This window comes from Microplitis mediator, chromosome 3, assembly GCF_029852145.1.
Source record: "Microplitis mediator isolate UGA2020A chromosome 3, iyMicMedi2.1, whole genome shotgun sequence".
Classification (NCBI taxonomy): domain Eukaryota; kingdom Metazoa; phylum Arthropoda; class Insecta; order Hymenoptera; family Braconidae; genus Microplitis; species Microplitis mediator.
The window spans coordinates 7,641,178-7,667,446 of NC_079971.1; the positions used below are offsets into that span (position 1 = coordinate 7,641,178).

At 28.1% G+C, this 26,269-nt stretch overlaps 2 protein-coding genes across 4 annotated transcripts in view; one reads left to right on the forward strand and one right to left on the reverse strand.

Annotated features, from left to right (window-relative positions):
- Positions 1 to 21,912, forward strand: part of LOC130665479 (phytanoyl-CoA dioxygenase, peroxisomal-like) — a 52,448-nt gene extending 30,536 nt beyond the window's left edge. The window contains exons 2-6 of one of the 3 annotated variants that reach the window (XM_057465900.1): positions 1,179 to 1,560; positions 14,228 to 14,429; positions 14,522 to 14,683; positions 16,236 to 16,416; positions 21,498 to 21,912. In XM_057465900.1, the coding sequence (XP_057321883.1) occupies positions 1,190 to 1,560; positions 14,228 to 14,429; positions 14,522 to 14,683; positions 16,236 to 16,376 (876 nt within the window). In that variant the 5' untranslated portion in view covers positions 1,179 to 1,189 and the 3' untranslated portion in view covers positions 16,377 to 16,416; positions 21,498 to 21,912. Of the gene's footprint in view, positions 1 to 44; positions 196 to 1,178; positions 1,561 to 14,227; positions 14,430 to 14,521; positions 14,684 to 16,235; positions 16,495 to 21,497 lie in introns of those variants that run through there. The other 2 variants (XM_057465899.1, XM_057465898.1) reach the window with 2 other exon arrangements.
- Positions 18,676 to 25,693, reverse strand: LOC130665478 (SREBP regulating gene protein). Its single transcript, XM_057465897.1, has 4 exons — positions 25,279 to 25,693; positions 24,978 to 25,202; positions 21,086 to 21,298; positions 18,676 to 19,045 (listed from the first exon to the last, which is right to left on the reverse strand). The coding sequence occupies exons 1-4, from the start codon at positions 25,387 to 25,389 to the stop codon at positions 18,695 to 18,697; spliced, it is 900 nt and encodes a 299-aa protein (XP_057321880.1). The 5' UTR covers positions 25,390 to 25,693; the 3' UTR covers positions 18,676 to 18,694.
- Positions 25,694 to 26,269: the final 576 nt, after the last annotated feature.

A 26,269-nucleotide genomic window follows, 5' to 3' on the forward strand; every position in this document is an offset into this window, starting at 1 on the left:
TTATTATTTACAATAATGATAGTATTTGAGGTTACTGTGTCTTACGTTGAAACGTGCGTTTATTTTTTATTTAAAAATTGTACGTTTAAGTTTGTTATTTTTGACAAATACTTAGAAAAATATTATAATTATGTATCAATTAGTTATAATATTATTAATGATAAAGTCAGTGCTATTCTAAAGTTATCATCATTGGTACGTTCGGATGTATTTTATTGATATTTAAATTTATGCGGCAACTTAGAGCAAAATTCGATTACGCTATAGTCATGTTTAGTTTATTGTCTCCGTCATGTTGGCGATGTTGACATATTTTCACAGTAAATGACATTCTGGCTTCAATAGTAGCATTAATTTATTCGATTTTAATTTTTCTTTTCATAAACAATTTTGTAAGTGCTATGTATTATTTGCCCATGCGTTTCTTACATACTTAATCTACTAGTTTGCAAATTTTCAAATTATTCTTACTATTTTTTCAATACTATTTTTCTACTTGAAGTAGCTCGATAGTACATTTACTATTTGATTACGAGTAAATTTGTTGTTAGTAAAAACTGGTATAACTTTTGAACGGTTTAGGTGGAAAATTTTGAATTTTTTGAGAAGCCTTGGGAAACTTCCCCAAATAATCTGTAATTTTTTAAAATAAATACAGAATATTTTAATATGTCTCCCAAATATTCTTTTTTAAAAATATCTTCTTTGGAATTAAAACTTAAATCTTTTACTTTGAAGTTTATAATAAATAGTGATTAACAAATAAAAAATTAACAATTTAAAGCAGGTAGTTGAAAGTTTTCAAAAATCTAAAGTGTCAGTCAAAAAATGTTAATAACTTTTGTTTTATGATTAAAACTATAGAAAATATTTTTTCTTCCTTTGCATCCAATAATTATGTGAAATGTCATTTTTCGTTAGGTAAATTACTTATAAGAAAATTAAATTTAATCAAATTTATTTAATTTTCAGAAATTTTTATTTTTTGTCTTTTTTAAAGGGTACCCCATTTGCCCGCAAAACATGAAAATTTTTTTGTTAACGGCAGCTGAAAATTTTTTCTATTCACTTTGAATATTGTTAAAAAAAAAAAGATTTGACTTAATATCTCTTAAGTAACCCGTTTTGAACCTCTTTCCCTTTCTCTTCTATATGTAATTAATTTTTATTATTTAAAGGAAAAGTTGACATGATGAAAAACTTAATTTTAACAAGAGAAACTCATCGTTTGACGGTAGATCAACGTATATTTTATGAAACAAATGGTTATTTGGTAATACCACAATTGATATCAAATGATTTATTGGAAAAATGTAAACAAAGATTTGATGACATTGTTGATGGAAAAGTCGATCGTGGTATGATGACAGTAATGCGTGATGTAATTGATCGAAAATCAGTCAATAAAATTCAAGATATTAATCATGATTCAATATTTCGTTCTTATATTGAGAACAAGAAAATTTTAGATACCGTTGAAATATTTACTGGCCCTAATATTATTGCAATGCACAGTATGCTTATTGCTAAACCTCCTGATTCTGGACTTGATAGCAGCAGGTATTTCTTAAAATTGTTTTTTCAGAAAAAAATTATGATTATTTACTACGATGGTTCGTTTGGAACAATTATTTTTTTTTTCGCTCCAACTTTATAATGTTGTCGTAAACATTGAATAAAAAATTGCCTGCAAGTTTCAACCCTTAATTTTACTTTTAAATACATTATATTTGATTTTGAAGTTTGGCCATTTAAAATATGCCTATTTACATAGGAAAGTTAGGATTTTTTTTTTCAATTCTCCATAGCTTAGCCGTATTTCAAGTTATCGGGTGGTCGTTTGCGGCATTTTGTAAGCAATTTAATACTCTTCAAAAGTCTTCATAGTAATTTTTTGGAGACTCTAATTGTTTTTTCTATTTGGTTCTGAAGATGATTTTTTTTGATGATAATTTGGGTTTTTAGTTGATATTGATTAAGTAACGGAATTGACGGTAAAAATGCAGATAACGATTTTTCAGAAAATTTGATTCTCTACAAAAAAATTTACTAATCTATGAGGTATAAGTTCTTCGTTCACGGGATATAGGGATTGTATTAATCTCATAAATAAAATATTTATTAAAAAAGTCGAATTAATGCCTTTTAATTTAAATTTCAAATCAGTAAACAATTTTTAACTTCCCGCTAAGAAAAGTGAAAATTTTCAAAAAAAAAAAAAAAAGGAAGTTATTGGTTTCGGTCCGATTTTCAAAATTCGAATTTCTAACAGATCTTGACGTTTTGAGATTCTAGGAAGCTATTGTGACTAATTTCAAGATGATGTCCGAGTATATGTATGTGTGCACGTACGTACATTTGTATGTAAATATGTAGAGAACAAAATTTCTAAAAAAGAAGCTAGAGCAAAGATAATGGCTAATAGTTCAAAGATGCCAAGGGACCAACTTTACTCAGGTTATGAAGCCTTGTCACCGGGGCTACTAAGTCAGGACAACTTGGAAGGATCAATTTGGAAGGACTGTCAGCCAAATCAGCGCGGCGACGATTCGCTTGGTAACCTTACATTAGTCAATGAAGAACTCAATATGCCGGACGAAGATTGCACAATGATGGAACAAAGTACTGGAACAATTGCTGCTAGTGAAAACTATATAAAACAACTAGTTGAAATTGCTATCCAGAAAATACTGGAGAATTTCGAAAAGAGAATCATGGAAAAAATCGTGACAATGCTAGAAGTAGCGAAACATGCCCAGATGATCTATGCGGCGTTGAAAGAGGCGGAGAACTTCGGTAACGAGGACTCGAGTGAAGCATGACCATAAAATCTATGAAAATCTGCCAACGAAACACCAGGAGCCTCTGGCAGAGATGGCAGTCTGTTCCCTTTTTCCTTAATTAGGGAGGAAGGTATAGGCATACTAATACTATAAGAAACCTGGCTAAAAGATTCTCACAAATTTCAACTACCTGGGTATAACATCATAAGAAAAGGCAGAATTACAGAAACGCTTGGTGGAGGTATTATGTGTATCGTCCGCAATGATATCGAGTATCAACAAGTGGAAGATATATCAAGTTAAACGACAAATTAGAGTACATTATATTTTGAATGGAAGCTAGCAACAAAAATTATCAAACAGCAAATAAATACAGACCACCCGGTAATGGAGCAGCCCTCAGCATAATATGTGGGGACTTAAATGGACAGAGCAATGTTTGGAGAAGTCATATAACTACTCAACAAGGCAAGTTATTGGAAGAAGCTTCAGAGGATTCAACGTTAATCACAGCGTCAAGATATTAACAAGCCACGTCGAATGACACCTTGACGATCAAAATCGGTTCATCCGTTCAAGAGTTAGAGATATTTACATACACTCAGACATCGTCTTGAAATTGGTCAGAGTAGCTTTCTAGAACCTCAAAACGTCAAGATCTGATAGAAATTCGAGTTTCGAAAATCGGAGCGAAACAAATAACTTCCCGAATTTTTGAAAATTTTCAATTTTCTTAGCGGGACGTTAAAAAAAAAACTCTGATGATAGCCCGAGCCACGTGCATGCCAAACGGCTGCCTCAGCCGCTCTGGAAAAATTATATTATTTCACAAAAACAAGTTTTTGATAAAAAAAAAAAACTGTCAACTGGCAATTGTGAACTGTACATATAAAATGTTAAAGTTCAAATGATACGGATTATTTGATGATGGTTGCGATTATTATAAAACATTTTTTACGCATAACAGTTTTCCTCATATGGAGGAAACAAAGTATACACATTTGAATACTTTGTGTTGCAAATTGTAAGATGATTTCTCAATTACTATCAATTTATTACATTTTTTTTTCTTTTTTTTTTTAAATTTAATTTAATCATAAATAATAATTTATTAATGATAATGTAATTTATAACTTAAACAACGAAAGATGATGATATGAAAAGGTGAAAAAATTATATTTATTTTATTTATTGATTTTTACTTGTATCACATTGGATGCCTCGCACTGCTCTAATTATTTTTTACAAGACTCTCTCTACTTTTTTCGATTCTAGTCCCTTTTTACTTTTTATTGCTCCCAGTTAATTTTTTGCGGCTGTGGCCCAACTTCTGCTTATGACTGTACTGCATCATTACGGTGATGCCCTAACACCTCCCTCGTGCAATGGAGGTGTAGTAGCGTAGGAAAACCACAGAGAAAACCTAGCCAGTACAGCTTTCGGTTTGGGTGAAGCTCCAGTGGTCGATAACGTTCCCACTTTACCGATCACTAGATCTTCATCCCGCGCCTAACGGTCAGAGACCTTCGTTCGAACCCGACGCGTGGCTAAGCGGTCACCCAGCCAAATAGTAATCATGCTCAATGCTACTTAACTTTGGTGATCGCCCGAGCCACGTGCGTGCCGAACGGCTGCCTCAGCCGCTCTGGAAAAATTATATTATTTCACAAAAACAAGTTTTTGATAAAAAAAAAAATGCCAACTGGCAACCAGAATGTATTTAATTTAATTTATTTAATTTATTTATTTATCAACTTATTTAAAAGAATAATTTTACAGAATACAAGTTTATTAATAGTAAATGTAAATAAGCATAAATAATAATGACTCTAGGAAAATACCTTTCAGAGCCATTTAATAAAAGAAAGATTCATCATAACATATTCATTTCATATATAATTTAATAATTTTAACTATTTTTCTCTAATACCATTAAATGCCTATAGCATAATTTCTTAAAAATACTCAAACTATCAGCTGATGTTATATTTTTAGGCAGCGAATTCCAAAATTTAATACCAGTTATTAGAAATTATTTCTGATAGTGATTACTATGACATGGTGGTACCCATAATGTATTAGTTTTATTTGGATCTACTCTCAATAAATACATATCATGTTTGAATATTAATTTATCCGCAAAAAGCCCTATGTTGGTAGATTTTTCTAAAGACGTTCTAAAAATTTTGTAAATTCTGTAAATTCATAATTAATACAATGTATATTTTCAAATAATGATGTAGCAGTGAGATTAAAAAATTATTCAATCAGCTGCAAAATGTAGCTAACAGAATAAGATAATGTGAAATGCATAAGTTATTGGTCATTAAAACCTTATTCAGTAGTTTTCTTGATTTTGTTCAAATGTTCAAGGCTATCAAGTTATTAGAAGAATTAGTCTAAATATTTAGTTAATGGTCGATAATTGAAGCTTATTGAAACAAATTTTAAAGAACTTTTTACAGAAATTGTTTATAAGTTTTAGTTTTAAAGTTATATAAACTTTATTCGTGAAAAAACGATTTTTCTGAAAACCCTTGCGAATTCGGTTACACCAAAAAAGTATCTAAAAAATACCTGGTATTTAAGTATGATTTCGGTATGTTTTCGATAGAATTCTAAAATTATACTCAAATTGTACTCATCCATAATAATAATTTAGGTATGTTTTTGAACAATTTATACCGAAGTTATACTAAGATAAAAAAATAATTTCTCAGATATCGATATATTTAATGTATTTAATTGTATTAGTTGAATAATTTATTTATGTTTTTTTAATAAATAATTAAAAAAAAAAAGGGATAATTAACTGAGGTTTCGAACTTGTGACTTCTCAATTGATAGTCTCGTGACGTTCTCATGGCGCTGTCACAGGTCTTGATGAAACGGAAATGTTTTTTATTTTTATTTATGGTTTGATTTTTTTATGCATTATATTCGTGTTAATTATCTATGCTATTATTGCAATAGAATCAAATAAATAATAAATTAATGATAATTGTATGTCTATCAAACATAAACAGAAATATTTCTTATAACAGTGAAATTTTTTTTTTATTTTGGTTAAAAAAAAAAAAAAAAAAAAAGTAAATAAGTATTTACTACTAAAAAGATTCATAATACTAAACACTCAATTGAAATAGTATTTTTATAATTTTCTATGTATTCAATAAATTTATTTACTTCAAACTTCAAAGAAACATTTTTACTTCTTCCTAGGTAAAGACTTATATAGAAAGATATTGTCTTCAACCTCTCTGATTTCGGTATAATTTGAGTATAAATCGTGCTTGACATAGATATTTTTTCAGTATCATTTAAGTATGAAAAATTCAAAAACATACTCAAAACATGAGATGATTTGAGTATAATCTGGGTATGAATTGGGTTTAATTCTTAAAATATACCGAAATATTTATCAATTTCTACTATACCGGAAATGAACCCAAAAGAAACTTAAATTTTCGGTATAAACGAATTCGCTAAGGAAATCGTAAAAATTTTAAACAGCCATAACTTCTAAAGAAATTAACCGATTCACCCCATCTTCGAACTTGATGAAAACAATTATCTATAGAACAAGTGTAGAAAATTTTATTAGGATCCGACAAGAATTGTAGGCGCTATCGTGATGACAAATCTGGTTATATTCATTAGGCGTACAGGTACGTACCCTAAAAAAGTACTTTCGAAACATCGTAAGTAACAAAAGACCTACGTTTAAAATATAAAATAGTGATGAAACTTGAAAATCATTTTGTTCAATATCAAATAAAAGTGACGGAATTGAATTATAATATGAAATGCATAAGTTATGAGGGATTAAAACCACATGCAGTAATTTTCTTGAGTTGATTTAAACTTTTATGGCTATCAAATTATTGTAAGAAATAGTCAAAACATAAAGTTTATGGTAAAAAATTAAAGCTTACTAAACAAGCTTTAAGATACTTTTTACAGAAATTGTTTATGACTTTTAGTTTTAAAGTTATATGAACTTTAACAGTGAAAAACTAATTTTTTCATAAAATTCTTCGAAAAATCGACCATGTGGAGAAAATACGATAGCTAGATTTTTGAAAAATCTACCTAAAAAAAAGAATTGAAAATGGTCTATTCCGATATTCCAAAAACAGTTAGATTTGTATTCATTTCACTTTACTATTCTTCATTATTGTGATGATAAAAAAATAGATATAGTTAAAAAATAAAGTTATTTCACTGTCTTCATACTGTAAGGATACCAATCATGACTATGATGACAAGTACTTAAGTGAAATAAATGTAAATATTATTTTCGATATTTTAGTGTTATTGATTTATAAAGGTTTTTGGAATATTGGAATGGACCATTTTCAATTATTTATCTTTATCAAAAACTTGTTTTTGTGAAATAATATAATTTTTCCAGCTTTTCATTACACATTATCTTATTCTGTTCGCTAAATTTTACAGCTCATTAAATAATTTTTTAATCTCACTGCTACATCATTATTTGAAAATATACATTTTATCAATTATGAATTCACAGAGTTTACAAAATTTTCAAAACGTCTTTAGAAAAATCTACTTTCCGTTTTGGCTGCCAAATAGCATTTTTTAAATCAAAAACTTGTTTTTGTGAAATAATATATCTCTTCCAGCTTTTCATATCATTATCTTTCGTTGTTTGAGTTATAAATTACGTTATCATTAATAAATTATTATTTATGATTAAACTAAATTAAAAAAACTAAAAAAAATATAATAAATTGATTGTAATTGAGAAATCATCTTACAATTGCAACAAAAAGTATTCAAATGTGTAAACTTTTTTTCCTCCATATGAGGAAAACTGTAAGTGTAAAAAATGTTTGATAATAATCGTAATCATCATCAAGTAATCCGTATCATTTGAACTGTAAGATTTTATATGTACAGATCATAATTTATTATTGTGATATTCTTCTATATGACCATGAAAATTCAGTATAAATACATGAATTTACCCTTTCCGAAATCAGTGAGACGAAAAGTCTATTTTTTTCGAGTATCTTTGAAGTGACTCATCCGATCAATTTCAAAACTCAATCAGCTACTGAATTCAAAAAAACGCGCCGATTGCCACCTCAAACGTCAAAATTGGTTGATTAGTTCAAAAGATATCGGCGCTGAAAAGTTAAAAAAATAACATATAATGTTATTTTTTCCAGATAAATCAAAATATAATGTGCTAAAATATGTCTGAAATCATACCAACTCTTTCTCTTTATAGTCTCTTCCGATCATCAGATAATGTCATATGACTTGTTCCTTAGTTTTGAACATATCTTCATCAAAAAATTGAAAAACCCAGTCTTTAATGTTTTTCTCGGATATTCCATATATTATTGCTCTGAGCTAAGTCAAAACTCATTCAAATCTTGATTTTGATCACTGACATTGATTTCTGCCTCAACACATTTATTTCAGAGAACATAATCGATAATAAAAATTTAAAAGCCGCTTCTTCATTAATGATTTTCGATTCTTAACTTTTCAAACTCTAGCATAAAACGTAACTTGTTAGAGCTTGAAAAGCTCATAAAAAAATGATTCCATGTAATAGCATTTTCGAGCTCGAAGAGCTCGAAAATCTATTCAGAGTGATGTTTTCAAGCTCCTTGAGCTCGAAAACAGCGGGAAGTTTTGGGGCTGGCCCGCAGGGTCATTCGACGTCCAGATTTTTTGGTATTTGATCATATCACGCGATTATGAGATTATATCATTTTGCACTACAATGATAAGCTTAATTAACATACTTTCTTGTATGACGCTATTATGACATCATAGTTATTTCATTATATAAAATTTTGTTTGCATCAATATCATCAATTTCAAGCACTTTTTTATAATCTATTACTTATTTCGAACATAGCACTATATAAAAATTGAAATTATCTTTTGTTCGTTATTTTTGCAACACTCATATAAATTATTTTGTTAAAATGGATTTTTTCCAAGTTTGCCTAAGTTCTGTTCAAGCGATTTGTTTGCTTTAATATACTATATATGGAAGGAAAATAGAGAAAAAAAGTACACTAAAAAAAAAAAATCTGTGCTGCGAATTACCGTCAATTCGATCAAACACGACGTCTTTCACTCAAAATTCAGCGTAATTGTTTTCAAAACCAATACAGAAAAAACAATTATGGTCTCAGTAAAATTACTATGTATACTTTTGAAGAGTATTGAATTACCTACAAAATGCCGCAAACGGCGGCCTGATAACTTGAAATGCGGCTAAGTTAGAGACAATTGAAAAAAAAAAATCCCAACATTCCTATGTACTTTAAATGAAAAAAACTCTAAAATGAAATGTAAAAAATTTTAAATTAAAATTAAGGGCTGAAATTTGCAAATAATTTATTTTTCAATGTTTACAACAACATTTTTAAGTGGGAGTGAAAAAAAAATAGTCGTTCCAAATGAACCACCCTATTATTTATGTTCTGTCTGGTATTAGTAGTATAGGGCATTACTGGGGAGACATGTCTGGCCCTAACCCTGCGGCCCTTTGCGCCGGACCTAGGAAATTTTTTTCGCGGGGGAAGGGTGAGGGGTCTCGTGACGTCAGAGGGAATTCCATTTGTCGGCGTGGGGCTGTAATGAGTTGTGAAAATATTTTAAGGAGATGGTCGGAGACAACTGAATGCAGGTGTGTAAGGATTTAGGAAAGATGATTGTTGGGAGATCGGATTCAATGAAATGTAGGTGTTTAGATGGAAAACTATAATGTAGGAGCGTAAATTTGAATAAGAATAGATTTTGATGTAATTTTTTTTATTTATCATTTTCTTCACACGCACATTCATATTCTTTTTCTATTTTATCTAAATTAAATAACTACAACATTATAAAAAGAATAAACAGTTAATACTTACAATATAATTTTTCTCTAAGCTGCTTCAAATCACGCATAAACTCATCAACACAACACGTTCTTTTACAATTACACTGAGTAAATGTAAACTTAACTTGACACAATTAATCGAAATAGAGCTGATGAAAAACTGTACAAAATCTGACACGGAAAAAAATAAATAGTAAATGCAACATGATGCAGTCTTGGTAAATAAACATGATGAAATCATGTTGCATCCACATGATTTGTCATGTTTCGGCTACATGATAATCATGTTGCGGTAACATGAGAAAATCATGTGGCAGCTACAACTAAATATTTATGCTTCAGAAAAATTATTTATTATCAAGCAACTAGATTTTTTCGGATTTATAATATTGCAGATGAAAATTAGAGTAAATTATCAAATTAAATCATTTGTAAATGATATTTCTGCTTAAAGGGTTAGGGGTAGTCAGGATTTTCAAAAAATCGATTTTTTGCTTGATTGTTGCTTGATTATAAATAATTTTTCTGAAGCATAAATATTTAGTTGTTGCAGCTTAATTTTATGCTATTAAGGCTACATGAAAATCATGTTGCTGCCACATGACTTTTCTCATGCTACCACAACATGATTGTCATGTAGCCGAAACATGACAAATCATGTTGCTGCCACATGATTTTCTCATGTTACCGCAACATGATTATCATGTAGCCCAAACATGACAAATCATGTGGATGCAACATGATTTCATCATGTTTATTTACCAAGACTGCATCATGTTGCATTTACTATTTATTTTTTTCCGTGTAACATGAAATCTAATGTGTATTAAACATCCCTACTACAATTGTTAAGAGAAATAACAATAATAATAATAATATTTAAAAGTTGAGGTGCTTAAATGAAATAGTGAAAAGGACCAAGTTTCACTACGTCCACGGTCAAGTGGTATCAATTCATCTCTTAACAATGAGAGCAAAACTCACCATTGTTAATTTTGAACACTACAGACCACACTTCAAAATATTTTAGGCATATTGTCAAAACTATAGAATGTAAAATAAAGCCTGTGACTGAAAGTGTAAACCCTGTCAAGATGACAAATGGAATGCTATAGCTTCTTTTCAAGATAAAGTGTTCAACACAAATTCCACAAAGTCGTTTTGAGTCGAAATTCAAGAATCGATTTAATCGTAACAGTTTCCAATCACTTTGATGTTTCATTTACTGCCTAAAAAGACGCCTGTTTTGACCGTGCATGATGAAGCATAAGAATAAATACGATGAAACCAGGCCTGAAATAAAAATAATAATAACTATCTTTAAAAATACCTAGCGAGCGTTTAAAAATTTACAAAAAAATTTTTCTTATTTATAAAATATTTAGTAAAGTGTATTTTCTTCATCAGTTGGTTTAATTATAAATTCAAATTTATTATACTGCCCGCCATGGTAAAGAAGATATAAAGTATCTTGTTCAATGAATTTATGTAGTGCTTCCAATGATGCGGGATCCTTTTGAAAAACTGCAGTAGTACGCTGAGGTAAATAAATGCAGAACGCCATTGAGAGCAGCGACAATACTATCATCGAATTTCGTTGAAACAGATTTGAAGTCAGTAACACTGTATTCCTTATTTACGATCCGTTCTGACACTTTTTTGGTAAAATTTCTTTCAGAGTTGCAGCACTGTTTATTGGTGAAAGATCCATGATTCAATCTGCAAAATAGTATAAATTTATATTAAAATTTACAACTTGTAACAATGTATACATGAATATATATCATATAATAATAAAGCTACTTACATTTCTATGTAATAATTGAAATTGATGTGACCAAAATCGAGTATACTTCACACTTCCTGTCGAGACTACACTTAAAACTTTTCAAATTAAATTTTTAGTCGTAGAAGAGAAGAATGATGTGAAACGAAGACTGAAGATGTGATTGAATTATAGTGATAAAAGTTTCAAACCAGTAATTAAAATAATTAACGCATATCCGAAGAATGAAATACAATTAAACACGAGTGAATGGGCAAAAATATGTGACTCAATTGATAAAATTACGAATTACTTTGATGAAGTAAAGTCAGCAACTTTTCGTAATAAATAGAAAAAAATAGTGTGTCAAATCCTAAAAATTGCATCATCCAAATTCAAAGGAGAGCGCTGCATTATATTAATACATCAAGGTACACGGATTTTCCTGCTCTGGTCCACTGCTGACAGACTGAAATCAATCTACAAAAGGGTCAACTACTGGCTAAATTACCTAGAAGCACTACCTATTCAAGAATACATAAACGACGCTGAAAAAATGTCTCGAGATACATCTTAAGCAATTTATTAAAAAATTCAAGTGACACCCCTGACACTACAAAGGTAATAAAGTATCTTCAAACGAATTTTGTTGAGTTATTCAAATACAGCGAAAACTCACTTTTTTTAAAACTAACATCAGCGGTCTCAGCTTCTCATTTTTCTGGGAACTACTATGTTTCCATGAAGAATTCATACAAAAAATTATTATTCAAATAGAGTACAAATAAACGTTCAGTTTCGCACAGTATTACCACGATATCAGTATAGTAGAAAAAGACACTGTTTACCAAAATATTATTAATAATACAGGTATAACATACATAATTACTTATTATGCAATTCATAATTCAATACTGTACGAGGGTCAACCCCATGATTAATCCATCTACAAAATTACCTATAAAATATGATGTTGATTCTACTATTCATAACATATCAAAATATATTTTGAAAAATCTGGTCCTAAATACCAGAGATGTTCCAAACACTTCGACAGTCATAAATTATCTAGAATAGCTATTTTCGATACGTAGGATTAAAAAGAGGGTTTGCGGCATGCTTGGATTGGCGACACAAGTCTTGGGTTATGCCGCATTCTCAACGAGAACGAGTACATACATCTTTCTCGCACGAGCGAAGCGAGTGCGAGAGAGATGTAGGTACGAGTTCTCGTTGTGAATGTAACATATCCCTAGACGAGTGTTGACAATACATGCATACCGTATCCCTCTTTTTAATCCTTTGTATCGAACAATATTTTTTATAACGACTGCCTTTAAAGTTCAATCGAGAGGAATTCAATCATTTAAAGAATAAAAAATTACCTTCTAAATATAAACAATTGTACAAGTGTAAATAATAACAATCTATTCATGTTTTATTTTTCAATTGAATTCTATCAAATAGTTTATTAATTTTATTAATTAAAATCTGTGACTGTTTTTAATAATGTGAAAATTTTTAATGAACGATTAATAATATGATAATATTATTTTCACAATACAAACACACAAGTTATGATATTCAATAAGAATAAGAAACATATGATCACTATGCAGGTTTCCAATTGTCGTCTTTCTATCTGCGCATGTGCGAATTTCAGGATAAATGCGACAGTAGGAGTATATGGAGAAAAAAGTATCACTATCTTTTTCTAACTCGAGTGAACGACGGTTGCTTGGTAATTTGTATACATTTCCTATAGGCAATTACTTTTCAGCACAGTAAAATCATGCTGAAAAGTCCAACAGCTGATTTTTCGACATCGTTCTATAGTTCCGTCAAGTTATCGAGAGAAAGACCTATTTTACTCGCGCCACACGACGCTCGAATATTGAACTTTAAATGCAGCAGTTATAAAAATACATTTTGATGAAATGTTTAAATTTAACGAAATATTTACTTCAATAGAAGAAAATATTTCCGACCATGGATTTTCATTCATCCGGGAACTAATTTATTTCCATAACGATTTGGCTCAACTCATCAAAGAAATCGATTTAAAACCAACACAACGCTCAACCCTGGACTACTACCACGTCAACTACTCCATGGATGATGAAGTCACCATTGTATAAATATCATTATAAGCTTATAATATTAAATTATACGACTTGAATAAAATTTATGTTTTTATAAGTATGCATGTGCGTGTGAAGAAAATGATAAATAAAAATAAAATTAAATCAAAATCTGTTCTTACTCAAATTCACGCTCCTACATTGGGTTTCTATCTAAACACCTACATTCCATTGAATCCGATCTCCCGACAATCATCTCTCTTAAATCCTTACACACCTGCATTCAATTATCCCCAATTTTCTACGCCGAATCTTGTCAAAAAATTTTGACACCTACAGTCCATTAAACCCGATTTCCCAACACTAATCTCACCTAAATCCTTTCACACCTACATTCAATTAAAATTTTCTACGCCCATCTCGTCAAAAAATTTTGACACCTATAGTCCACTAAACCCGATTTTCCTCACTCATCTCCTTAAAATATTTTTACAACTCATTAGGGCCCCACGCCGACAAAAGGATTTCCCTCTGAAGTCACGAGACCCCTTTCCCCCTCACCCCTCCCTCGCGGGAAAACCCCCTAAGTCTGGTGCCAGGGGCCGCAGGGCGCGAGCCAGACATGTCTCCTCAGTTATGCCCTATACTGCTGTTATCAAATAAATGCGTTGAATTTAAAAAAAAATGCTTAATGAATTTCATTAAAAATTATTTTTTTTTTTAGACATCCACCTCATCAAGATTTATATTATTTTCCATTCCGACCAGCAGACTCAATAGTCGCTGCATGGACGGCTATAGAATCTTGTGATACTTTAAATGGTTGTCTTTTCGTAGCACCTGGGTCCCATATTCCTCAAAAACTGTATCCACATACTTACCCAAAAAATAATAACGCAATTAACAAATTTTATCATGGTATTTATGTAAGAATTAATTAAATTAATTGGTTTAAATAATTCAATACACATATGTATTTATTTTTACTACAAATGGGATTAATATTTTTTAATGACAGGATTTACCAGAATCTATAAGATGGATTGATTTGGAAATGGAACCCGGTGATACTGTATTTTTTCATCCGTTATTAATTCACGGTTCAGGTGTTAATAAATCAAATCGTACGCGAAAAGCTATATCCTGTCATTACGCATCTGCTGAATGTCAATATATTGACGTAAGTAACATTAATTGAAAATAGATTTTAAATAAAATTAAAAAGGTGAGTAAAAATATTGATTTAAAATAATTATAAATAGTTCTTTTTTCGAGCCCCCTCTGAAAACTTTACTTATGCCGACAAAAAATTTCAGTCTTTTTTAACTTTTGGAGGTCCATTAATTAATTACAAGTTTCCTTTATAATAAAGTAAAATTTTATTTCAATTTATTGGTCAATAATTCTTTTAAATTATTAAATTATCTACAAAAAATTATACTGACCAGAGTTTGTTAGTTTATTATTTTGTTACGTAGAGTCCTAAAGTTAGTTCAGTACAAAAAGTAGGGTTTAATTACGTTCAGAAACTAAGCCATCAGTTGTAAAAAAAAAAAACTTGAGGTCAATTTTAAAGGATTTTTCATGCTCTTCAAAATCATTTCATAACGTTTTATTGTGTTATCAATCGTTCAAATGTTATTGACTTTTAAATTAATTTAAGTACGTGAAAAATTATTTTGAAATATATGTTAGAGTTAAACTATTGATTATAGAAATTAAAACTTTTATTGAAATTTTTAAAGATATTTTATACTTTACGAAATAGATCAATAAATAAATAAATCAAAATGTTATAGGATTTTTTTTGTAGATCATTTCATTTCCTACAAATTATCTCCTATCAAGTTTCCGAAATTTTTGGTTCTTTAGTTATTTGCCTTAAAAGTAAGTAACTAAAATCGACCGGAATACGATTTCTTGGAACGAATCAACATTTAGATGCAAATAACTTAAGTGCTTTCAGGAATTTAGATAATTTTGTAGAATATAAGTTGTAGGAAGTGAAGTGATCTACAAAAAAGGCCTTATAACATTTTAAGAAGTCTGATAGTTTCTTCGAAAAAGTCAAATAATACTAAATTTTACTATGAATCCATCTTCAAATAATTTTTGAAAAATTAAATTTATCGAAAAATGATAAGAGGCCTTTTGTGTAGAGCGTTCAATTTTCAACAAAAAGATTCATTGATTTTTTCGATACACTGATTTCCTGGTGAGTGATAAAATTCAAAATTTCAAAAAAAAGAAATCGAAAATTGCGATGAGGCGGTTGTTAATATTAATATTAAGAGCTCAAACTTTGACAGTATATTTTTTTCGTCATCTCGAACAATATTTTCCGTATAATTTTTTTAAAAATAAAAATAGGCGATTTTTTTGACAGTAATGTATACCACTTACTTCAGTACTAAAAATCTTATGAAAAAATTTTTTTTGAAAATATTAGTATTTAGTTCTTCTTCTGTGATTATTTAATACAAAGCTTAACAAACTCTACATTCTATAATAAATTTTTGTCCTTACTGTCATTCACTTACCGTAACTTTATCATTTCTATTTTGTAAGCTTTTATAAGTATACAAATATAATATTGTTTTACAAATAAAAGCTTTATAAAAATATTATTTACAAGACAACCTTCAACATTTTATTTATTCTTTAAAGAATAAAATAGAACAGTCTCTATTTTTTGACCCATTTAAATATATTTATCAATTTTTTGTCTGAAGGTACGAGGGACTGTTCAAGAACCTATTCGTAATGAAGTATTAGAGTTGGTACGAAAACGATATCCAGGTGCGAACATTGACTACGATGAAATTTGGCGCATCAAATCTTCGATAGTTCGTGGAATTCGCTCTTCACTCTAAAGAAATATAAAAAAAAAAACAACGAAGCAAACGATTGAAAGTATTTGTTCATCATAATTATTGACAATTGAATATTTAAAAAAATAGTGTTAAATAAAAATTTATATTTTCTAACGGACCCGGAAAATCTTGAAGTAAACCCATATTAAATAGTCTAACTGTGCGAAAAAATTTTAATTTTTATCTAATTAAATTTAATTTTAAACCAAAAGTAAACTTTAAAACTAAATTGATTTTAGCTCATGAAATTAAGTTTTAAAATTAAAGTTTGTTCGAGTTTGATTTAAATCAGAATTAATCTTGGATGTAACTTTTGTTTTAAAGCTCTTGATTTAATAATTTAAAATCAGTTTATTTTAACTCTTGGAAACTGATTTGATAATGGTTTAATTTTAGATTTTTTTCACACGTTTATAAGCTCTTATCTGAGTTTAAAACTTGAAAATTTAAATTGTATTTATTCTTCAACTTAAATTCAACCCATTTTAGACGATTTTAAATATTCAATATGACTAACGAGCCATTTGTAATTACAGCAGAACCTCGCTATAAGACTACGCGTTATAAGACTCTTCCCCTCAATTCGTTAAAATTCGCTCGGAACGCTTCCCCCAACAACAACTCAATAAAAGTTTTGCGCCGAAACCTCGCTATAAGACTAACGACCAGTACGACTAAAATCGAAATAAAATGTACAAACATAAAGACTGTAGATTAAATAGTGTATTTTCATAAAGAATACTTAAAATTTCGTGGTATCACTGAATTAATTAACAGAAAAGAACGACAAAATTCTGTTTATTTATGATTATATATAAAATAGATTCACTGTATAATAGAGTAGAGTTGAACCGATTACATAAATAAAACGCAACACGGCGATAGTCTTATAGCGAGGTTTGGGCACAAACGCTGTTGAGCACAATAGTGGGGGTCAATTCTAAGAATATTTTCCCCTACAGCCCGAGCTAGTCTTATAACGAGGTCCTACTGTATAATAAAGTATTAAAAATAAGCAAAAAGAAAAAAAAACTACAAAAAGTTTTTTAGATACATTTTCAATAGCTTTTTTCTGTCAGTATTTAATTTTTTTTTTTAAAGGAAAATAAAATTTTCAATGTCTGCTACTTTCATCATCAGGGTACGGAAGTTTGTGCTCAACAATAAGAATAAAAGAAAAAAAATTCGCGTAAGTTTCTTAAAGAAATTTCTTAAAGATATATTCAAATGTCGAGTGTCATTAAAGCCGTCGAAATTAAGGTTGTGAAAAAAATATGTCAATAATACAATCAGCAAGATAATTAGCAAGACAATTGTCTTGCTCGTTGTCTTGCTAATTGTCTTGCTGGTGGTCTTGCTAATTGTCTTACTGCTTGTCTTGCTGGTGGTCTTGCTAATTGAATCGTTTATTTGAGAAACCCCATAAGTCATGTTTTTAAAGAAATTGGGTTTTTTGCATTTTTAGGTTCTTTGGATGTATCTCCATAGAAATCAATCAAAATATGCATCAAATCAGCGTTTGAAAAAAAATTAACGGGGTGACAGCAATTTCATTTAATTGAGAAACCCCATACGCTAATGACTCAAATAAACATATGCAGTTTTAGTTTTACAGAAATAATTTTTTTTGTTTTTTTATTTAAAACTCACGCTTTTTTTGGAAATTAATTTCAAATGTTGTTTTATTATTGACTGTTATATGACTAATTAAAATGTTTAAATTAATTATAATTTTTTGTAATTTCTGAGTTTCAGAGTTCAAATACATATTTAATACGTCATTTTATCAGTGTAATAAATGATTTGAGTGGAAGCATTTAGAAAAACAATGATAATATAACTTTTTTTTCCGTTTGGTTGAGAAACCCCATAAGTCAATCAACTTTAAATAATTTTTTTAAGTAGTTTCAGTTAAAAAATTAAATTTTTCTTGTTGGAATCTTTTTCAGAGACGCTAAAATTATTGTATTCAATTATATATTTATTATCTTAATGTCAAGTTTTTCCAAAAAAATGTTTTTTGTGTTTCCTGAAAAATTTTGTTTTCTTGACTTATGGGGTTTCTCAAATAAACGATTCAATTATCTTGCTGATTGTCTTATTGACATATTTTTTTCACAACCTCAATTTCAACATTCTTTTATGGTATTCGATATTTGAATATATCTTTTAATTTAATTATCGTGAATTTGCTCGCGATCGTAATTTTGATACCGAGAAATTGGGGCGAATTCTTTTCTTTTATTCTTATTATTACACACAAACTTCTGTATCTTGTTCATCATTAAGGATTACTTATGTTAAATGATGAGGAATCATCAATAGGATAAAGATAAATTGAGGATAAATAATGAAACTGTAGAAAAAGATGTAATGACGTCCTTGTCGTCGTTATTATTGTTATTATGAGTAATTGATATCAAATGAAGTTCATTATTTTGATTATTAACACTATTGCCTGGTAATATTGTTATATAACAATGTTTTGAATCCGGATCTTTGTATGTGTTTTCGTGTCTTACACTAGCACTTGATGTGCGACATACAGCTAAACATATTTGAAAACGATCAAGATTTCGTAAACGTAATTTAACAACGTCTTCTATTTTACGTGTCTTCTGTACATCGTGACGCCCAGATAAACCATGATAATCTTTTTTTGTTCTTCTCTGTAACATTTACATTATCATAAATATTTTTCTCTTATATATATTTATTTATGCGAGGTAAAAGACCCTAAACTCGATAAGTACCATTAGACGCTCACTTTAACTGATTAATGCGTTTTTATAAGAAAAATTTTCAAGTGAAAAAACTATCATTGATAAATAAATATTTGTGGATATAAATATATTAGAATATGACATATTACAGTACTTTATAATTTTTAATCATTTTAAATTACGTGCCTGTTTTTAAAATCGCGCTCAGCCGGCCATTTTTTACTTTAACGTTCATTCGTTAGATTAAATTCATTAACAATTGTTATAATTATACGTTATTATATATATATATATATATATTTAAAAAAAAATAATAATAATTTTAATGGTGGTAATAATAGTAATAATAATAATAATATGGTTGGATGCTATGGTAGCACGACTTGTAATCCGCGGATAAAATATCCGCGACAAAATATCCGGAGACATTTTATCCGATAGACAAAATATCCCCAGACTAAATATTCAAGAGACAAAAAATCCGTGACAAAATATGCTGTCGATAAATCTTATTCAGAAAAATATATTTTAAGTGAAAAAATAATTCATGGTTTTCGATAAACGGGTACTGTAACATTCCAAGCATATGTGTTGACCTATTTCCAAAATAATACCCACCCAAAATCTGTGAAAAAAGGGCACAGTACGATTTCAAGCATATGTGTTGATCTATTTAAATATCAGACACTCAAATTTTATGTGCAAATACACTTATCCAAAAAATTAAAGGAACAAGAAAATTTTATAAATTTTTTAGTGATTTTTGGAAGGCTGTATTTTCGTGAAAAATGATCGCATCGAAAAAATAAAAAAAGTAAATTGAAGCTTGAAATCTCTAGTTTGAAGATCTTCCAGCAAAATATTTTTTTGAGCCACAGTTTTTGCGGAATCATAAGAAAAAAGTCAAGACAAAATTTTTCTAAATTTTTTGGTTTTGTTTTTTAGGTCTACGGGGCCGGGAAAAATTTTTTCAAAAAAACGAATTCATTGCTCGTTTAGGAAATTTATTCAGCTACAATTTGCTTTTTTTTGTTTCTCTGTACGACAATTTGCTGCTGAGATATCAGCCTTAAAATAAAAAAGTTTTTTGGATAAGTGTATATTAAACGTTTCTGATAAAAGAGTACCGTACTATTTATATGAAAACTATTTATGTTATAAGATATTTTGTCAGGGATATTTTGTCTATCGGATAAAATGTCTTCGGATATTTTGTCGCGGATATTTTGTCTTCGGATAATAAGTGACGGTACCGGATGCTATAGATATAGATAATTGTTAAATAATGTGTAAGGGAGATATGTAACCTAGCCCTCGGAACTTGGCCAACAGGCCATTTTGAATAAATAAATAAATAAATAAAAATATATATATTTATTATTAGTGAAAATTAAGTAAGTTAATATATTTTGTAAAATACTTTCCAAATCAACAAACTTATAATTCAATTGATATTGTCTTTGAGCGAGTATAGGGCCATGTGTTGATCGAGTAACGGTACATCACAACTTTAAGTAAGCGAATATGGGTCCACCCAACTCCCTTATTTTAAAAAATTAATAATAATTAACTGTCAAAATTATTCTTAAAATAAAAATTTTATTCTAATATTTGAGTTTGAATGTAGCAGACATCAGACAAATTTAAAATTATTAATAAATAGAGTAAATAATTAATAAAATTAAATTTTAAAAAATGCGCAATTAAAAAATTTTGAAACTAATAAGTGCATTTTTTATAAATTTTATTTTTTAAATTATTTACTCTATTTATTTATAATTTTCAATTTGTCTGATGTCTGTTACATTCACACTCATTCTAATATTTAAAACTAAAAAAAATTTCTAGAAAAAAAAAAAAAAGATTTTTCATTTTATATTATTTATCAGTTTATATCGAGTGATTTAATCTCACGCCGATGAAAAGTAAGCGGGTAATGGATCTTTTACCTTACAATAACTAATAAAATAATATATGTATATTTACTTTTGCTGGATGTAAGCAACATGCAACACAATATTCATAAACAGCACAGCATCCTTGAGGATTACAAGTTTCACAGCTGTAACGTTCACGTTTAATTAATGATTTATTACCATTGTCGGATATTTTTTCTTGATCATTTTTACAACAGCCTGTTGATAAAAGTTCTTGTCGTTTACAAACAAACCCACGTTCATCGACTATCAATGATTTACCCTATTGAAAATAATAATAATTATAATTATATGTTTATACAACTTTGTTTATTTTTAATATTAATAAAAGTTATTTTTTTAAATTACTCGACGGTATTTTTATTTTAAAATTATTTCATCGAAGTAACATTCTCTCGAGACAAAATAAATAAATTTGTTTTTAATTTTAATTTCTTTTCATGGAACGTATAACACTCAAGAACGAAACAAAGAGGGATTGTGGTACCCCGGCTGCAAGGTATATCGAGATGGGCCACCCCAATTGTTTAATAAACAACTCAAGTGACTAAGGCGACCATGAGACCGGGACATCGTCACCGGCGACGGGATGTTTATATTCTCATTTTACTCGTCAATGAGAGAAGACCATTAAGTTTACATATTCTTTTGTATAATTTAAAATATATACATAAGTATTCCATTTTAAATAATACAAAATATCTAATAAATGTTCAAACGGCTCACTTAAAAAAATCAGTATCCGAAATTTTCGGAAATAAATTATAATATTGTATACATTTATACAAAAATAACTCAATTAAATTAATATATTTTTTCAAGTATTAGAAATAAAATATTGATATACTTGCCAAAGTATAATTTTATGTACTGACTTTATAAATAATACCAATAAGTTAAAAATAATTTATTGGGAAGTGATACATATTATTCTAGTTGAATAACTTTGTATATTAAATATAAAAATTTTTTAATTAGATTCATACATTCTAAAAAAACTAAAGTTTGAAATATTAGAATTATATAAATTTTGAAATTCATATTTGTATTCAAATATTGATATAAGATTAAAATCTCAATTACTGACATTTCATTGAATTTAATTATTGACTTGACTTTATTTGACATCTTTAAAAGTTGTGAAAGGATTTATTTAATTATAAATGCTTGAGAGCATGCAATATTCTACAAAATGTGGTTATATATAATACACTAGATTAGAATAATAATTCTATCTTATTAAGTGTAAAAACAATGGATTAGTTTTGCACGCCTCAGACGCGATAGCGGAACAGTATTATAATAAATATACCTTTATTTTTTACTATAATATATATATCTATTACATTATTTTTTTGAGAATTAAAATTTTTAATATGTGAATAATTAAAATTGAGAAATTAACATTCGTGTTAATCATTAAATATTGATACAAGATAAAAGACTTAATTATTTACATTTGATTAAACTTAAATATTTACTTGACTTCAACATGTCTTTAAGCTATAGATATTTTTATAGAATTATTTAATTATGTCAAATCTCAGGGCATTTACTTTTAGTTTATAATTTAATATATTTGACAGAAAAAAAAAAAAAAAAAACTGAATGACATAAGGTTCTGAAATTAACAAAAAAACTTATAATTCTATAGAGATTATATAGCATATGAATAATTGGTACATTCGTCAATCTATAGAATTCTCTACATTTATTAATAAACATTTAATATTTTTTCCATAGTGTTAATAATTGAGACTTTTAATATTTATTTTCGTTTGATATTTGAGGTAAAAGACCTAAAACCCAATCAGGGACTAGTACCCGATCATTCCATGTATTTTTATATCTTTATTTATGAATATAGATGTATAAAGACATGTATGAGTGTAATGTAGCAGACATCAGACAAATTTTAAATTATAAATAAATAGAGTAAATAATTTAAAAAATAATATTTATAAAAAATGCACTTAATAATTTGTAAATTTTTTAAATTTTATTTTATTAATTATTTACTCTATTTATTAATAATTTTAAATTTGTCTGATGTCTGCTATATTCACATTCATAGACATGGAGTAATCGCCGGGCACTGGTCCCTGGTCGGGTTTTAGGTCTTTTACTTCATAAATCTACGAAAAGTTTATTTATGACATTAAAAAACCGACTTTTGTAATATTCTTTCTAATAATCTAGTATAATATAACCGAACAAAACCTTAAGGAAGAACAGGCTGCTATGGATACTAACCACGTGCAAAAATTACGTGTTGAATGAGCCCGAGTACAGAATTTTTATGCTAGTCAAGGAAGTTTTTACAGAAGATTATTTTCGAAAGTTCATACGAAAAATTTAAATTCGAAGTCATGAAATATTTACACAAATATATCCGAACAATAATACATATTAATACATGGTGATCACAGATTTCTGAAACTCAAATTTCCTGACTTTTCCAGGTCTTTCAGTAAAATAATTAAAAAATTCCCTGACCATATGTGGTTATATTACATCATTAGAAATATTTATTTAATTCAAAATAAAATGGTATAAGTCAGTTCAATAAATAATCAATCATTGTCGTTCATAGGTTTTTTTTTATTTTTGATTTGAAATCTGTTTTTATATAACTTACTCTGTAATAAAATACAAATAAACTTTTCATTTTCACTAAAATTAATTTTATAAATAACGTTTGATAGAATATTAATAAAATATTATTAAGAAAGCGAATAATAAATATAGTGAAACTTATTAGTTCAATACTTATGTATACTTTTAATGATCCTGGAGTTAGCAGACAATAAAAACTTTTCGGATTGTTTTTCCAACAAATCGATTACAAAAAAATAAAAACGAAAAATATGCACATGTAGAAAATTTAAAAAACTACCGGTGGAATTTTTTCAAATTTTTTTTTTTTATAATTTACCGTCTAAAAGAAAATCCAAAAATTATTAGACGTCGGCTAACTTCAGTATCATATACTTTGAATGTTGTTGGTTTTTTTAATTCATCAATATGCATGCTAATAGCTTGAAGATCCTGACGATTGGTTTCTACTAAGACTTTTTTTTCTAGTAGCCTTTTTAATTCTAACTGCTTCATTTTTTCGCAATCGGAGTCAATTTCTACAAACTTTTTTTCAAGATGGTATCACAATCATCATCCTAAAGTTAGCAGACAATTAAAAATTTTCGGAGTTTTTTTCAACAAATTAATTACAAAAAAATAAAAACTAAAAATATGCACATGTAGAAAATTTAAACACTACAGGTGCAATTTTTTCAAATTTTGTTTTTTTTATAATTTACCGTCTAAAAGAAAATCAAAAAATTATTAGACGTCGGCCAACTTCAGTATCATATTACAATCGCATTCGCACCGCGCCATTTTTTAAAATGTTTTGACAGAAAAAAAATCTATCGGATTTTTTCAGTAAAAAAAAAAAAGAAAGTTACAATTTTCCCAGCATGGTGACGAAATTCTCTGACTTGTCCAGTATATTTATAATTCCCTGACATTTCCAGGTTTTCCATAAATTTCGCTATCATATATGAAGTATTTACACAAATAAATTTGAACAATAATACATATTACATATAAACAATTTATGAATTAAGAAATCACAGTAATTTAGTCATAAAGAATTTGTAAAAGTTGTTAAATACAGACAACATAAATAAATAATTAATTTATGAGTGTGAATGTAGCAGACATCAGACAAATTTAAAACTATGAATAAATAGAGAAACTAATTTTAAAAATAATATTTATAAAAAATGCACTTACTAATTTTTAAATTTTTTAAATGCGCCTTTTTTAAAAAATTTTATTTTATTAATTATTTACTCTATTTATTAATAATTTTAAATTTGTCTGATGTCTGCTTCATTCACACTCATAATAATTTTAGAATATAAATTTAAAAGTATTACCTGAACCGAATTACGACAATTTTTTGTAACATTATCAGTATCATTGGTATTAACAAGTGGTTGATGATTAGAATCAATAATACCATCATCAGAAGCAACAATAAGTGGCCATGGAATATTTTTACCAGATGTATCATCATCTAAATCATCATCAAGTGGTACATCTTCATTGTCAACAATCATATTGTCATCATCATCAAATTGTACTTTTGATACTCCCATTTTCTAATAAAACATTTATTGTAAATATATTTTAATAAATAAACAGAAAATAATGTTTAATTATTATAATAAAACTTACATCATGAGATAATAGTGATATTGCACAGTAAGTTAATGAAAGACCAAAAATTAAAGCAAGTACTATCCTACGACGAAGAAGACGTACTATACTTCCACAAGTTATTAGCATACTTACATTAATATTAATTATTTATTTTATTGGTAAAAACAAAAAGGTTATTTATGTGTAAAAAAAAATAAATTATTATTATTGAATAAATGCAAATTTAAAAAATGCATCACGAAATGTGTGTGCACTCATTTTTGATGTTTTTTTATTGCGACTATTGTTTGTACTTGAAAAATATTTATAATTAACTTCAAATGTACTTTTTATATTATTTGATGATAACATTTAGATAATTAATCATTTATTTTTAGTGTTTATTTTTAATTCGAGTATGACAGAATCAGTGACAATTTTTATTTGAGGTTAAGTTTTATTTTTATTGATTATTTTTTATTGGTTGATGTAACCGCCAATGAAAATAAGACCGCGAATAAAATTGTAATTTGAATTTAAAATTTAATAGAGGTCGTACGAATTTTTTATCATCGAAAATTTATTTACAGATGAAAGACTAACTTTTTAAGAATATGTTTTAGTCATTTTTTTTTATTTAAATTAACATTTTTTATAAAATAATTATAAAAAATGAATTAATTTTGGTGCAAAAAAAAACGACTTATGATTGGTTATGACGTCATTGCATCTCTTGGAGTTGAGAACCAATGAAAATCACGCTGTTCTCTTGTATTTCCAATATTGAGAACCTCTGTATCCAGGTCACCTGTCATAATAGATTAGTAAAACTACCTAAAAAAATAACTACAGTCGGACCTCGTTATAAGACTATCGTTCTGTTTTTTTCATAAACCAGGTATCGCGATAGTTTGAGAGAGAAACTAATAGTCTTATATCGAGGTCCTACTGTATTGTCAAGTAACTTTTTTATGATATCTTGAGGGTAGCAGACAATTAACAACATTCGGACTTTTTTCCAACAAAT

Coding starts and splice junctions, on each gene's coding strand:
- LOC130665478 (XM_057465897.1), bottom strand. CDS start 25,389: ATGCTAATAACTTGTGGAAGTATAGTACGTCTTCTTCGTCGTAGGATA. Junction 25,203..25,278: donor TATCACTATTATCTCATGAT/GTAAGTTTTATT, acceptor ATGTTTTATTAG/AAAATGGGAGTATCAAAAGT. Junction 19,046..21,085: donor GTTGCTTACATCCAGCAAAA/GTAAATATACAT, acceptor TAAATGTTACAG/AGAAGAACAAAAAAAGATTA.